The 14,858-nt window shown below is 44.1% G+C and overlaps 1 protein-coding gene across 4 annotated transcripts in view; it reads right to left on the bottom strand.

The window, feature by feature from the left end:
- The window catches only part of GTF2H3 (general transcription factor IIH subunit 3), a 99,667-nt gene that overhangs the window by 30,726 nt on the left and 54,083 nt on the right, over positions 1-14,858 (bottom strand). For 2 of the 4 annotated variants that reach the window (XM_078667617.1, XM_078667619.1), the window contains exons 4-6: positions 8,899-9,065; positions 5,974-6,039; positions 2,747-2,776 (exon numbers count right to left, since the gene is read on the bottom strand). In XM_078667617.1, coding sequence (XP_078523743.1) covers positions 2,747-2,776; positions 5,974-6,039; positions 8,899-9,065 — 263 coding nt within the window. The remainder of the gene's footprint in view (positions 1-2,746; positions 2,777-5,973; positions 6,040-8,898; positions 9,066-14,858) is intronic. The other 2 variants (XM_078667618.1, XM_078667620.1) reach the window with 1 other exon arrangement.

The raw sequence follows: 14,858 nt of genomic DNA, 5'->3' as shown, positions 1-14,858 counted from the left end.
GAAAGCTGCTAATTATACAAGAAAAGTTTCTGTGCTTTTAAAACTGTTGCCTACGGACCCCCTGGGTATGTGTCACGGACCCCTGGGGGTCCGCGGACCACAGTTTGGGAAACACTGCTCTAGGGCAAGGCACTGTAACCTTTTTTCCTTCTGCGCCGCACCTATTAATGCCAGGGTTTGACCTCTGATTACCGCCTTACAGACTTCCCAGAGTATTACCGTCGATGCCACTGAGCCCTTGTTTTCTTAAAAAAATTGTCCGGTGTCCTTCCTGACGGCTAGTTTAATTTTTGGATCCTTAAGACGCCAGGGGTCAATTTTCGGGGCAGCGTATGGTTTCTGCGAGGGCCCTCCAGACCTACCTCTACTGGGGAATGGTCCAACATCCCTCTTGCTATGTGTGTTGCTTTGTGGAACTCCCCTAGACTGTGTGTCTGAGTTAGTATTATAGTCTAGACTGGATAGACTTTTACGTGATGTGGCACTGTGCGTGAATTGTATAGTATATGGGTGTTGGTGTCTCCATAGGTCCCAAGGCCCATGGTATGAAGGAATTCCCTCAACGGTTCGGTTCGTCTTCTACTGCCGATCCTCCCAAGACATCTAAGTCGAGCGACAGAATATCGTACATGTCCCCCCCAATTACCCACCGGCCTTCCGGTAGTTTCACCAATAGTGGGCCCACCGTGTCCAGTGCAGCAGATTTCTGCCCCGGGGTAGGGGCATAGAGGGAGCACAGATTCAGACTCCTACCCTCCCATGACCCACTTACAGCTGTAAACCTCCCTAACAGGTCGGTCCAGGATCTGTCCTGAATGAAGGGAAGGGATTTTTGCCTAATATGCCGTTACCCTTGGACCCTGACGTGTCGCCAGAGTGTTATAGTAGGATGTAGCCATATCTATTCAAAGCTTTGCATTGGTTCCCCATTAAGTGGGACTATTGTAACAGGACAATATCAGGGGAGTGCTGCCTAAGGCATCGCAACACTGTGGCCCGTTATATTCCGGTGTTGAGGCCACTGACATTCCATGACCATATCTTTATTGATTTGTGGACATCCTCCAAGTTCCCCTTTGTTTTTTTGGTTCATCACCCACACCCTCTCCCTCCCCTGCTCCCCCCCCCATGCTTGGATGACATTTGTGTTCCACAATCCACTCCTGAGAGTCTAACTGGTAAACGCAAACATTAGAATACCAAAACAGTAACCCCCAGCTTAGAACCCCCACGCCCTCCCTGCTACCCTGCTAAATAGGCAAAACATACCCCAACCGGTCTACTTGCAGAGTGCCTGTTGCCCCTTGATTAACTCTTTCAGCCACTGAGGGGGGTGTTCATCATTTGGGTGAAGAAGCTTCGGAGACATGTTTTACTGACAACTGTCCCCCCACCTCATTCATTTACGTATAATTTCCCAATATTATTACCATCCACTACTCTACAGTCCTGTTTAGCTGGATCATCCGGCTCTTTAAACTGTTTCCTGGTTGTCTGTTGTCAGTTCTGTTTTTGCCAGTTCACCTGAACTACGTTCCCCTTCTTACGCTCTGGGTGCTCTCGTCCGGAGCTTGTGCCCTTCCCACACCTCATCCGGGGAGCTGACGTGCCATGATTTGCCTTCTGCCATTATCCTGAGTTTTGCAAGGAACAGCATCATGTATTTAAGGGTGCGGTCTCAAAGTTCCTTTCCACTGATTCAAAGCTTCTTCTTTGCCTTTGTACGAGCAGGGTGAAGTCAGGAAAGAAGCAAATCTGTGCATTATGGTACTGTATGTCACCTTTCACTCTGGCTGTTTGTAATATAACATTGCGATCTCAGTAATTGAGAATTCTCGCAATAATCGTCCTCAGCAGAGCCCCAGGTCTGGGGAGAGGGATCGGCGCCCTGTGGGCCCTCTCAACAGAGAAAAAAAATTGGATAGTCTCTTGGGTTTCAGTGTGTTTAGTATTAGATCCTCCATAACTAGGTCTACACTAGGGCCTTCCACCCCCTCGGGAACCCCCACCACTCTGATATTGTTTCTCCTTGCTCTCCCTTCTTGGTCCTCCAATTTGGCTACCAAAGTCGCGCTTCAGTGGGTTAGGGTTTGAACCAGAGATTCTAGCCGTTTTGTAGTGGCCTGGGGTTGTGAGTCATGGATTGCACGAGGAGCAGTGTCAAGACTGATGTGCATATGGCTGGGTCCAAACTGGGGTGGCATAGTGAGCAAAAGAACGATGAATTAAACCCAGATCTGCGCGTGGTTGAAAGGTTTCAACAGTTCATCAATCATCTTGTTGTGTTTGCTAGAGAAAGAAAAGTAAATACCAAGCTTCATCGGAAGAACAAGCCTGAAATTTGACGTCTGGCTTTGAATGCACAGCAAATGTGACAAGATAAGAACAAGCGTTAAACGGCTGTTTACAGAAAGTGAACACTCATGGAAGAATACAGTATATTGGCTAATCTCCATGGGAGGGACACACTCAGCTGGAGAGCCTGAAACAAATAAAGTCAGCAAATAGAAAGTAAGCAAATGTGAGTTATAAAACACTAAGCCAATGGTAAGCAATGAGCGAAATGCAATCTCAGGGAAGCTTTCAGAATGACCCACAATGTTGTTAGCAAACCAGACAGCTGCACTGTCTAGTAGGCTTTGACCTAAAAATGGAATCCTCCTGCTAAACTTTACACAATCAGGAAAAAGTAATATGAAAGGTGTGCACTGTTCATACTGACATAGTAGCGTAACACTGAAGCTACCTTTTAACTCCTTGTTCATCCTGTGAATATCTGCATCATGTGTTCAGGATTTATTTTAAATAATTCAATATCCTTTCAAGCACTCTAACAGCCATATTCAGACAAAGCAATTTTGTACATGGGAGCACCTTCTGAAAACACCACTGGATGTGGTCATCAAAAAGGAGGTTCTGTTTGTGCTGCAGACTACTCTAATGCAGCATTTCACTAATGGGACTTTCCTGCTAGGTGTGTCTGCCATAATAATCCTGCTAGAATTTTGATGGCCAAAAGTGCCGTCCTCTTCTACCTCAACACATTAAACAACTCCTAAATAAACATCACTCAAGGTTTGTGCATGCAAATGAGTTACTAATGCAATGTTGGATAAGCACATCTTGAGACATCAACTACTTCTTCACAGCCAACAGTCTCAGACAGGAACTAGAATTTCGATCACATTACAAATGTATGGATATACTCTCCTGTCAGGACAGGGTCATGGAAGGAAGGATGAAAACCTATGTATTCCATAGAAGAGACAAAGCTCAATATGTGGTGTGTTTGGCAACGTGTAAAAAAACAAGGGCCCGCAAAGCCTGGTGTTTCAGGCTTATATCTCCATGGCTTTTGCCTAATGTGCCTTGGTAGGGTAGCGAGAGAGGAGTCCAATGCAGAGTAGACGCTCTGAAGGACAAATGCATGACACGTCAAATAACATGAACTGCGGACAAAGCAAGTGCCGCGCACATCCCAGACAGCTGAGGTATGCGGGAACTGGGTATGTTTCCTCAGAACAACAGATAATAGTGCAGGATTCTGTTAAGATCATGTTTAGAATGCTAGGAATTTTCTTTACGTTTTTTTTTGCTATTCACCTTTGCTTATGCTCTATTAATCATTGCAGTAATTGCTTGACATTTTATACCACAGGGTAGTATATAATGAAGTACCATAAAGGGACCACTTCTTTAAACAAAAGGACGGCCTGACTAAAACAACTCTACTATGGTCTCTAACAGGCCTGATGACGTTTTTTTGATCGGGGTGGGCTGTCTGTTTTTTCCAGGCCCACATCCTATCTGTAGTCTTTTGTAGTCTTTCATATTGAGATCATATTTTATACAGCATTGTATTATGTCTAAGCACATCATCATGTTTCAATTCTTTCATTTCTGTAATGTACATGCTGGAGTAAAATATCTTCCAACTTTAATTTCGGTCTCATTGCAGAAACAAGACACAGCTCATTCATGTTTCTCCCATGAACTCAAGAATGTGTGTCTGCAGAGACTGCCATTAGAAGAAGAGCCTCTCCTTTGTGAAGATGTACAAGTCTCCATCTTCACTTCTCAATCTCTCTGAAAGCACCCAAAAGAACAGTTACTGCTTAATGAACAGCATCTCATGATGCTATATCTCCCAGCACACGTGTCATTTACCCCACGCAGATGGTACAGGAGTGCACACAAGCGAAATGTCCTTCTTCCTGCCTCACAGTGAAAGTTAGGATAAAAGTTCTTGTAGCTACATGCGCTGTCTGGTCCTTTTTAATTAACTTGATGTATAAAAGACACGCCTTCAAGCTCCGAGCCAGCCGACCGGAAAAGCGGCTTGTGTTATATGCGGATTGGCATTAAATATCCCCTCTAGATTTCAGTCTTTGCAGCTGTGGCATCTTGCATTTTGGGGCACACTGAAACTTGATCATTTCTGTATTTTACTACTCCAACAGCAGTCAAAGAGGCCATTTTCATTGCTTGCACCAGGGCCCATGGCATCCTGGCAATGTTACTGATCCACAGCTCATTTACTCAGAAGAAGGGAGTTAGAGGCATGGTCTCAGGAACTGGAGATTCTTGACCCCATCCTTTCTCCGGACAGGAGAATGGACCATCATTTCTCTTGATAAGTATTTGATAAAGACACTTCCTGAAGAAGGTAGAGGATTTGCTTGTAACCCTAGAGAAAGAGCAATCAGCATTCAAGCTGGAGTTGGGATTGCAGTGTCAACGGTGAAAGTACTGGGCACACAGTGAAACTGAGGTTTTAGTACATTTCTAGCACTTTGACACTACCTCCCCAGATCTGAAGGCCATGGCAAATCTAACAGAAAAGGTCAAATAAATTATTGACACTGGTTGTGCCAGCTGTTCAGAGGTTAGCTGCATGGCTTGAGAAAGACTGCCTAGAAGAAAAACAAAACAATGCTACATACGCCAATGAGTAGATTGTGAATTTAGTAATACAGAGTTGATATCGTGCCAACCGTGACATGGCACGTCCTTGCCTAGTGGGAGCAAGAAAGAGTGCACCGCAAGTGTGCAGGTTACTGCTAGGAAATTGCTAACAAAGTAAATGGATGCTGCTAAGCCTTCTGTGTGGTGTGTCAGGGAACAGACTGTAGACCTCAGCTGTATACTGCTAGGACGGGCCAGCAGTGACACTATGTTCCTTGTTTGTGTGAGATAGCAAAGCCAATGTCCTTTGTGCGGCACCTACCACAGAAGAGGATGCAGAATCCATGTGTCTACAAAGGAAAAGACAACAAAGCCTCTGTGCGACTGCAAGAGGCAGTATGGTTTGTGTGATTTGAAATATGTTTTACAGGCTGGGTGGAGCCGAATCTGAACACAGCAATTGAAGATCTTTTTTTACTCTAGAGAAATTCACTTTTTAACTTTTCATTAATTGGTCTCTAACCGTACTCGGTTGTTGGTAGGAAAGAAGCCCTTTCTAAAGTCACAAGAACATGATGTCCCATATGAATGAACTCACCCAAGACTCCGGGGTGCCATTAACTAAGGGATGCCAGATGTCTACTGGAAATATCACACATTGCATTACTGTCTAGGGTAAGGTGCGGTTGGTGCATTCTCCTAGGACGCTAAATAATCTAGTACAGCCCTGGTCCCAAAGCCTCATATACCAGAAAGCCCGGTTTTTCAAATTCTGGTATACCATTCTTATAATATAGACCAACACAACCACCAGTCTTTTTTTAAGGTGAAAAGTCCACATTGATGATGAAAACAAATCTATAATGTGCATTTGTACAATGTCTACGCAGTGCCCACAACGGTATATATTGATGTTCATCCCCCTTAAACAGATCTCTGTCATTTGCAATTGGCACTAAGAAGACTGGATGATCACAACAGCGCTCACAAATCGGGTACTTCAAGGCTACATGAAAATCATTCATTCACTCACTCATCGACCTCTTTCATTCGTCTTCAAAAGGATACAGCAGAGAGCTTTCGCCAGTGATCCGGCCAGCAAGGTTTCGGTGTGATGCGCTTTCATCTGACCTGCTGGAACATTGTAAGTAACTCACAGAGCCTACCAAGTTTGCAAAATTTGATTTGTTTCAATACTTTATACTGTGCAAAGTATAAAAATATTCATGCAAGCAAGAGTTCACATTTTCATCACATATTAACCAGCCCTGGACCTATATAAATACACCAAAAGATGCAGCCCAATTCTGTATATCTAGTAAGCAAGCCCAGAGCTATGACCACACGTAGCTTGTCTTCAATGGTGTAATGAATAAAGGTGCTACATCTGTACTTCTACAGAAGTTGACCTTACACACAATTTGGAAAGAATTTTTGAAAACGGGAAGTTTGTTTTCCAATTTACCCTACTTAACAACAATTCTTGTAAAAGCTACTCTCAATCCTAGGTAAGTCAAAAAAAGGGCAAAACAAATGCACTATTATGTTTTGTATGGATGGAGACAGAGCCGTTAGAAAACAACTTATTAGCAGTTTATTAGCACACGCTTCAATACATGAGAACTGCAGTATCAATCTGATGATAACTGCTGACCAATGAACCTTAACAGTCTGCTCAGAGAACTTACTCAACGAGATGCATTGGTCGTGGATTGCCTGAATAACATTTTCAAATACATTTTCAGGATACTCACGATACATTTACATACAATGAAACTCGCCTAGTTGTTATCGTATGTCATTATCCTGAAAATCTAGCATGGGTCCGGCCTTCCTGGACCATCGTTGGATATCTTTTATCAATGTCTATGACATAATAGTATGGGACTACTTTGCTTCCTTTTGCAAAAGGAGAAAATCCGTTTTTTGTGAAGGAGCAGAGTTAGAGGTTACATAAAGACACCGCTAAGAGTTGTTCCTCTGTCCCAAGCTCTAGCTCCCTTGGCGCTTGTTTTGAGCAGAGCATACTCCCAACACTCCTGTATCTACGTAGACAGAGCCTGGAGTTCAACATGTTTGCCATGACTACTCAGAATGCAACCTGCACAGGGCATTCAGAAGGGGGGGGGGGTGTTATCAGAATGCAGTTTGAGTCATTGAATGTTGACTGGAAGACATAAGCTGGTACATGAACTGGGTTTTTAGAGGACTTTTGAGGACCACTGTAATGCTAAAAACTGGACTTGGTCAGGGCTGTTTGACCAAGCAGGTGCTCTTCAGGAGAGGGCGTTCCTGGACATATTGGGGACCGTGCGGTCAGTTCCCACTCTTCTCTCACCGCCCTGTTGGATTTTATGGCTACTGGCTGAGCCATCATTTGCCAGGAAACCATTGCCTCCCTGACTGTCTAGGTGCTGTTACCTAGGAAGGGCTGCTGGAGCAAACTAGGAATAATGATTGCTGGCTGCATCACCAACAAGCCAGGGCAGCCTTCTGCCAGATCTTGCTTACACACCCTGATGTCCAAGGTCAACAGAGATTTGTGGTTTAGATCCATCACCAGAAACAAAGATGCAGTAAGACGACTTTTAGAGACTGGAGCAAGAAGTGAGCAGAATGAAGTTCTTGCCTGGGATGATTTCCAATCCAACAAAACCCGATATTAGTTTAAACCAGACAAGAATTGCAGTCTAGTCCCCAAACTATCCTCCATTCAGCTCATTAGCTCCTTGGGTGAGGCAGTGCCGGCTTCCTGTACAAGAGTCTGAATCGGAGACCCATAGTACAGAAAAGTACTCCTCCTTGCAGTAGGAGTAGAGATTCATTGCTCAATGTGCCTACATGTCGCTGTGTGCCTCAAAGCCTCCATCCACCACGTGTGCAATTCTCCTTTGATCGTACACTTTCTCTTTTCGCTGGAAGATTATCTCCAATCTGCTGATGTACGTACAAGAAACCCCTTGTGACATTTTCAATTGGATAACATTGACAGATATAATATTGGTCCTGTTGTTACCTACTGCTTGTAGCTGCCAGCACAACCTAAACTGTCCGGAGTCATAACTTAGGAATGGTTATAGCTAGAGACATTTAATATTCTTATTTCTGCCTTACTTGCACTATATATTAATTGGGTTATGTACTAACAAAGGTATTTCTGTTACTAACTATTGACCCTGTTAATAACTGTTTTATAGCATGTTTGATTGCAACCTCAAGTCGTCTCCTGCAAACCCCAAGTCCTTGAACTGTACTACACCCCTACCATAGGCGAACCAAAGCATTTATGGAGCCTCTGAGCAAACTCTGCAATCTTTCTACTCTGTCTTCAGGCCATTAGGCAGCAAATGCAGGACCAGCTTCAGATTTGCTCGGTGCTCCCGAGTCGCTACCAGGATCTGAGGAGTAGTCTGGCAGCACAACAAGATGACTGTCCAACAGCAGTCCCAGAAAGCAAAGATTGTGAAAGGATGGTGCAGGCACCTGGCCAAGGAATAAATAGCATAGTTGTGCTTCTCTATGTGCTATACTAGCCACTGGTATAGTAGAGTTGCACAAATATTGGTACATAGTATGAAATTCAAAATATTAAATATTAAGAAAAGAGTATTTTTACGTTTGTATGTATACATTATTTAAAGGAAAGCATATTAGGAGCATGAACTGCCTCCCACAAGAAAGAAGTGAATAAAACTGAAGATAGAGTAATGCTTTTGATTATAAAATTAAGCTATGCCTCCTCAAAGACAAAGCCAATCAGCCTGGTCCACATCACAAGTTGAAAAGGACGCTAACAAACAGTCATGCCGCTCCTCCCCCCTTTCAGGATTAATCGGGGTATATCTGTCACCCATGTAAAATCTGATATCCTGTCTGGAGTATCAAAGCCTTGAAATGACATGTCTAAATACATTTAATAGGCAGATCCTACTGGTTAATGAGCCCTACACCAAATATAGCTTTTAGATCTGTTAAATGACCTCAGATTCTTACTTTTTGTCATTAGATCTTTCACATCTTCCATGACGATCTCATTTGCAATGCTCAATAATTCATATTTTCCATCTTTGCTCCCCGAACAATTAGACTCAAGGAAGTCATTTGCAGAATCTCCTAGAAGATCCCCACTCTTCCAGTGTTTCCCAGGATAGAGAAAGCGGCTGTAAAAAGAAATAACAAAAACAATAAAAGTGCAGCTTTTCACATGAATTACATAGAACATCAAGATTCTTGATCCTTATGTTTTCTGAGTCATTTCCATCTTACAGGACCCGTTTTAAAGTACATTTATATTAGTCCTTGATTTTCACACAGAATCAAACGCCTAATGGTACAACATATTGTGCCTTTCAAGAACCTGTTTGGGATGGGTGGTGATTTCTACTTTTCCATTTTGAGTTTATTTATTTTAATTGAATCCAATAATACATTTTCGTTGTATTTATTGTGATTCTTGAATACAAGTCACACCACTTTGCAGAGGAAGCGGCAAACGTGGGGCTCACCATGACAAATGGTTCCTGTAACACGTCTTTAACAATGACTAGTGGCCACAGACTATCTACAACTACTGGGCCGGAAGACTTTTGTATAATTTCTGAATGTTGACTTAGAGTCTTAGACAGGATAGAGTGGAGTTCTAAAAGGCAAGTCTTATATGCAAACGCATCATGTGATAACAGGCTCAGGGAGGTCAACCTCCCTGAACCAACACGACTGGCATTGGCAAGCCAGCTTGTAAGGTAGTCCAGTGCTCTTCAATGCCCAGCTTTGTGGATTAGGCAGACCTTCTTTCTTTATTTTGGGTCTGGGCAGAACATCTATGTTTCACAACAATTTCAACGTTGATTAGGGTAATAAAAATAGTAAACACTTTCTAGCACTAAACAAACTGATCTCATAACATCCAGCAACTGGTAACTTTACCCACTCACTGAAGGTAACACACACAAACTCATATTTAATTACTCCAATTGAGTCTGATTCCCCCCCCCATCAACATAGACTAGTCTGATCACGAGCCCATTTCTCCTTATCATTAATTTCAATCAACATGTAGCAAAGCCACTCAAAGCCAGAAGATTCACTCCTTCACTGAAAATGTTCATTTCATCTGCCCTACAAGAGCATGGCGCTCCCAAAAATCAAGCATCTTGATCCTTACAAAAACATCTTAAATGTGACTTGTAACTATGAGAACATCATTACAGCTCTTGTAGACAAACTTGTGCCTCAGCAGTTAAACAATTATCACAGACTGCCTTGGTTCTCCAAATCCTCAACCTAAGCTAGGAGGCGGTTCAGGCCGTGGATCTTGAATGGAGAAAGCCAATACTGCCCTAATTATTATCCATACTCAGAAAACTAATAAAAGAATACAAATAAGTCAACCTCTGTACTAAATCTACTTATACCCAAGATCAAATAACATCCTCTGCCAATACCACCTTGCTCACTGTTCCAGTATATGAAAAAGTCTGAGCCCCTCACCCCGAACATTATGATGCCTAAATAGTAAACATGTGAAGAATTCTTCAAATATGTCACAAAGAAAATTCAATTAATAAGAAATAACTCTGAAACAAGTATTGACCATTTTTAGGTCTCGGCTAGCCGCGCGAAGCGCGTCTCCGCCGAGCCCCTATTGTCGGCATGTGTGCTTCCCAGGAGACAGTCCTGGCCGCGCGCATCGCCTTGGAGGCGATTTGAAAGTGACACGCGCACGCGAACGAGCGCTGCGGCCAGGCGCTGTCTCCTGTGAAGCACACACGTGCGAGGCATTGAACCAGTGCTCTGCTAACCTCACATCTTCCTTCAGCGGTCACAGCCTTCTACTACCACCACTTACAGCGTCCTTCCCACCACCTCACCTTGCAGTGTCCCTCCGCTTCTCAGGAACCTGCAGCCGCCTTGGCGAAGGTGCGGAGCCACGGACACCATCAACTACCGTAGCCCGGCTCTGCATAGCCTGAGGGTAAGGGAGGCCGCCATCTTCCCTGACCTCGGCCACCACCGGCGCGGGAAGTGGGGCAGCTGCAGTGCACTTCCACCGGCTTGCCGAGGAAAGCGGTGGGAGGCAGGGGCCGAGCTTGCGGGAGGAGAAACGAGAGCGCGCTCGAGGGCGTGACTGACAGAAGCATGAGGAGGCAGGACTTCTCACGAAAAACAGAATTGAGCTCTAGTTGACACCCCCGGGGTACCAAAGAGTTGTCGGCGTCGCGCGCGTGAGCGGGGTACCAAAGAGTTGTCGGCGTCGCGCGCGTGAGCTTGTCTGCAAACAATCGCTGGTAAGTTTCGTTTTTTTGCTTTTGCTACCGGATTTGTCCTGTCTCTTGTTTTTAGTTGCTTTTGTCAATGTTGCATTGCTGTATTGCTCACGTGGATCACTGTCTTGCTGTTGGGAGGAGATGGTTAAATGAAAGCTTTATTCGTGTCCGTGTTATTCGTGTCCGTGTTATCAGTTCTGTAGCCGGCCGCCTGCACCCCTTCCCCGCCCCCTGACACACACCTGTGTGCAGGACAGGGTGATAAAGTAGGGTCTGGTCTGCTGCCCACAATACAGAGGAGCTGAGCAGTAGGTGTGCGCGTCCGGTTTGTGGCACCCCCTCCCAGCCCCATGGCTGTTTAGAGTAAATCCGGTCTGGTGGCCGGAGCAGTGACAGCTCCGCATTCCTACCTTTGTCTGCACATTCCGCCGTCTTGTCACAGCGGGAGAGCTCGTGCAGCGGGGGTGACAGTCGGCGTTTCACCAGGGGACCCTGGGGTAGAGTCTGGGGTCCTCAGCCGTCCACTGTGCAGGTCAAGGCACAGCCAGGGAGCGTGGGTCCATCTGTTGTAACTTCAAGCCATGTGTTGCCTCACGTTTTCTCACCGTCCCACTGAATAAGCATAACCCGCGACCCTCAGCACGCCTTTGTGTATTCGTAAACTACTCGTTTGTCTGTGGCCTACTAATTTGCTGCTCACCAAATGTTTGATATTATTCATCGATGCTCATTTTGTCGACTTCGTGAGGATGGAAGGCCCTGGTCAACCACTCCGATCTGAACTGACGGCAACAGGAGAGAAAGGACGAACACTGGTCCTGGGCCTGCATTGAATGCTTTAGTCCACTCACCCATGATATTCGGCAACGGAATACGCATCTTTTTTTACACTCTTAGGCCGATTGTCCACTCCCGACTCTCTAGCGGTAACTCCCTTTATTCAATCACTACTGCATGTGTGACTGTAAACAATAACTCTGGAACAGCAGCAGAAAGCTAGTGACCCAGAAATCACCCCTCAGTTAGAATATTTGGAGACCCGAACTTTCAGAACTAGGTTCTGCATATACTCAATAAAGATGCGTCTGAAGCTCTCCCTGACAGTCTGTGCCATTTACACTCTGTTCCTCTACCATGCATTCTTTGTATTTTTCTGTAGCATTATCTGGGCGGTGTGAGCAGTCAGGATTTTGGTTGGTGGCTCGTTTTTCATTAACAATGGAAACATTGTAATTATGGTTCAGCGGTGGTAAGTCATTAGAGCGGCTATTAGTTGATTTAGTTGATGGCGTTGTTTCAATATTGTGAGATCGCTGGCTTTTAGGTGTACTTTTTTAAAGATGGGGCAGTGTTTTCAATTAGGTAAGGTGCCATATGTTCTGATAGTAAAACGCTGCCGGTTCTTATGATATTCAAGCCTTCTGAAGGTTCCGGCAATATTTTATACATTCCGTGGACTGAGGGCAATGGCCTGTTAAGCGCTTTACGCACTCTATTAACTAAGAAGGTGGTGAGAAATGCAGTAACCCAAACAACCTTCATGAGCGCCATCCATGCTGCTCATAGATCTTCCTATCTAATCCTAACTATGTTAACAGTGGCTTGTCTTATTTACTCAGAGGGCTAGCATGGGCACCAAATGCATTTGAAATGCAAAATATCTCGCATTTGAGAGAGTTTAAGCTATTTCCATTGTAAATGACAGTGCCTTTTTATCCATCTATTTCCAAAACAACACATAAATAAAAGGCATTGTCATTTACAATGCCAATAGCTCCAACTCTGGTAAATACGAGACCTATTGCATTGCAAATGCTTGTTTTAACATGTTGCACAGCAGCAGATAGCTAGAGGAGGGTGAGGGGAACAACGGACAGGGGGCGGAGAGGCAGTGGGGAAACAACAGGCAGGAGCGGGACAGGGAGAAGCAACACAAGGAAGTAGTAATTACAGGAGGAGGGCAAGGGTGAGGCAGAGTAACTGCAAACACACAAACTCTGTAAAACTGCATGTACAAGTAAAAACAAAATATATTTAACCCACAGGAGTCTGCAGCTAGTGGAAGGACACTGAACGCGGACAGGAAGCTGTACTTGGTCCATGCTCCACGGCAGGGAAACACACGAATCCCCAGGAGGAAGAAGAAGATGGGGAGGAGGCACAGACCAATAAGATGCAAAGAAACAAGAGTGAGGGGGAAGCAAAGTAATGGTAAGTAATGGGCTGGCACTAAGCCAGTTTTAAGGTTTTGTTTTGTTTACAAGAGATTTCAAAAGCACTGTGCAGGTAAAACCGAAAAGATGTGCATACGCTCCTACTCCTAGAAAATATTCTCACAGTTCCACCCACCACAACTCAGGAATTAGCAACTTTCATAAAAGACCTAAGAACCACAAATATTTTTGTCGACTCTATACCAACCAAAATATGTAAAGCCCATTTTCATATCATTCAAGATACAGGTTGCAAATTTATCAATGCCTTCCCAGATCAAAGGTCTAGTCCCAACTGCAATGAAGACCAGTCAAATCACATCTACAATCAAAAAGCTCAAACTCAATCGTGAGCATCAAATTTTTGACCGGTGATACAAAAAAAGCATTGGCCAACATCCTAAACACCACAATATCTAAATAACACCTCCTAGACAATTATCAATCAAGAACTGGGACGGGCTTGAGCATCGAAAGAGCAACTGTAAAGGTGCTGAACAATTCAGTTCATGTTCTGGACAGAGGCTATTCATGCTTACTAGTGCTATGCGACCTGTCAACACACTTCAACATAGTTGATCTTGGTAGACTACTTCAGACACTTGCCACTGCATACGCTTTCTCTCATGAGAAGATCCTAAGATGGTTTAAATCCTTCCTGACCAGCAGGTCCCAATTAGTGAAAACTGGATATCACACTTCTATCACCATCAAAGCGATCGGTGGTGCTCCTCTGAGTTTAAATATACTACTGACATATTCAGTCTCTACAAGGAGCCATTAAGCTGGATCCTAAATAAACCCAGATGTCTTTCTCCAATAAGCAGACAACACCCAACCATACTCAAAAACACATCAACCATCATATCTCCACTCTAAGATCCTGCATGTTCCAACCACTACTATGAATGCAAAGAACTTCAGTTCACCAAACCCCTATAAAATGGATTTTTTTCTTGTCTCAAAATGCCACAAGTGTAAATTCAATCCCAGACTCTTGGACTTTCAAAAATGTGAGGGTTTTTCAATGATACCAACTCCATCTGCCGAATACTTATTTGTCACTTTGGGCTCAACTCTCACAATAATTCAGCACATCAACAACGTGGCTAAACCTGCCCACACTTTAAACAAATCTATCACCTCGTCTCCCCAAATATCTTAAATCACAAACCATACCATAGTTGTCTCAAATCAAGACTTTAAAAATGCCAGTATCACTAGAGCCCACCAAACTCCCATTGTCCCACTGAAAGCTAAATTCAGCTGCAAGGCGAGTTCCCTCTGAACACAGATTAGACTACATTCTTTCCGATACCTCACAACCTCAAATGGCTAACCACCCTCTCAGTAAGAGCTACTTTTAAAATTGGCTTCCTTGAGCAAAGAACCATATAAGACAATAACCTTAACTATCTTCCTGATCTACTCAACATCTCTGGTGGGTGAAGTGATCCCAGATGTCATTTAACAT

The sequence above is a fragment of the Lissotriton helveticus genome, chromosome 11 (assembly GCF_964261635.1).
Source record: "Lissotriton helveticus chromosome 11, aLisHel1.1, whole genome shotgun sequence".
NCBI classification, from domain to species: domain Eukaryota; kingdom Metazoa; phylum Chordata; class Amphibia; order Caudata; family Salamandridae; genus Lissotriton; species Lissotriton helveticus.
Note: the sequence above shows the minus strand (reverse complement) of the source record. Positions and strands in the feature narration are given on the sequence as shown.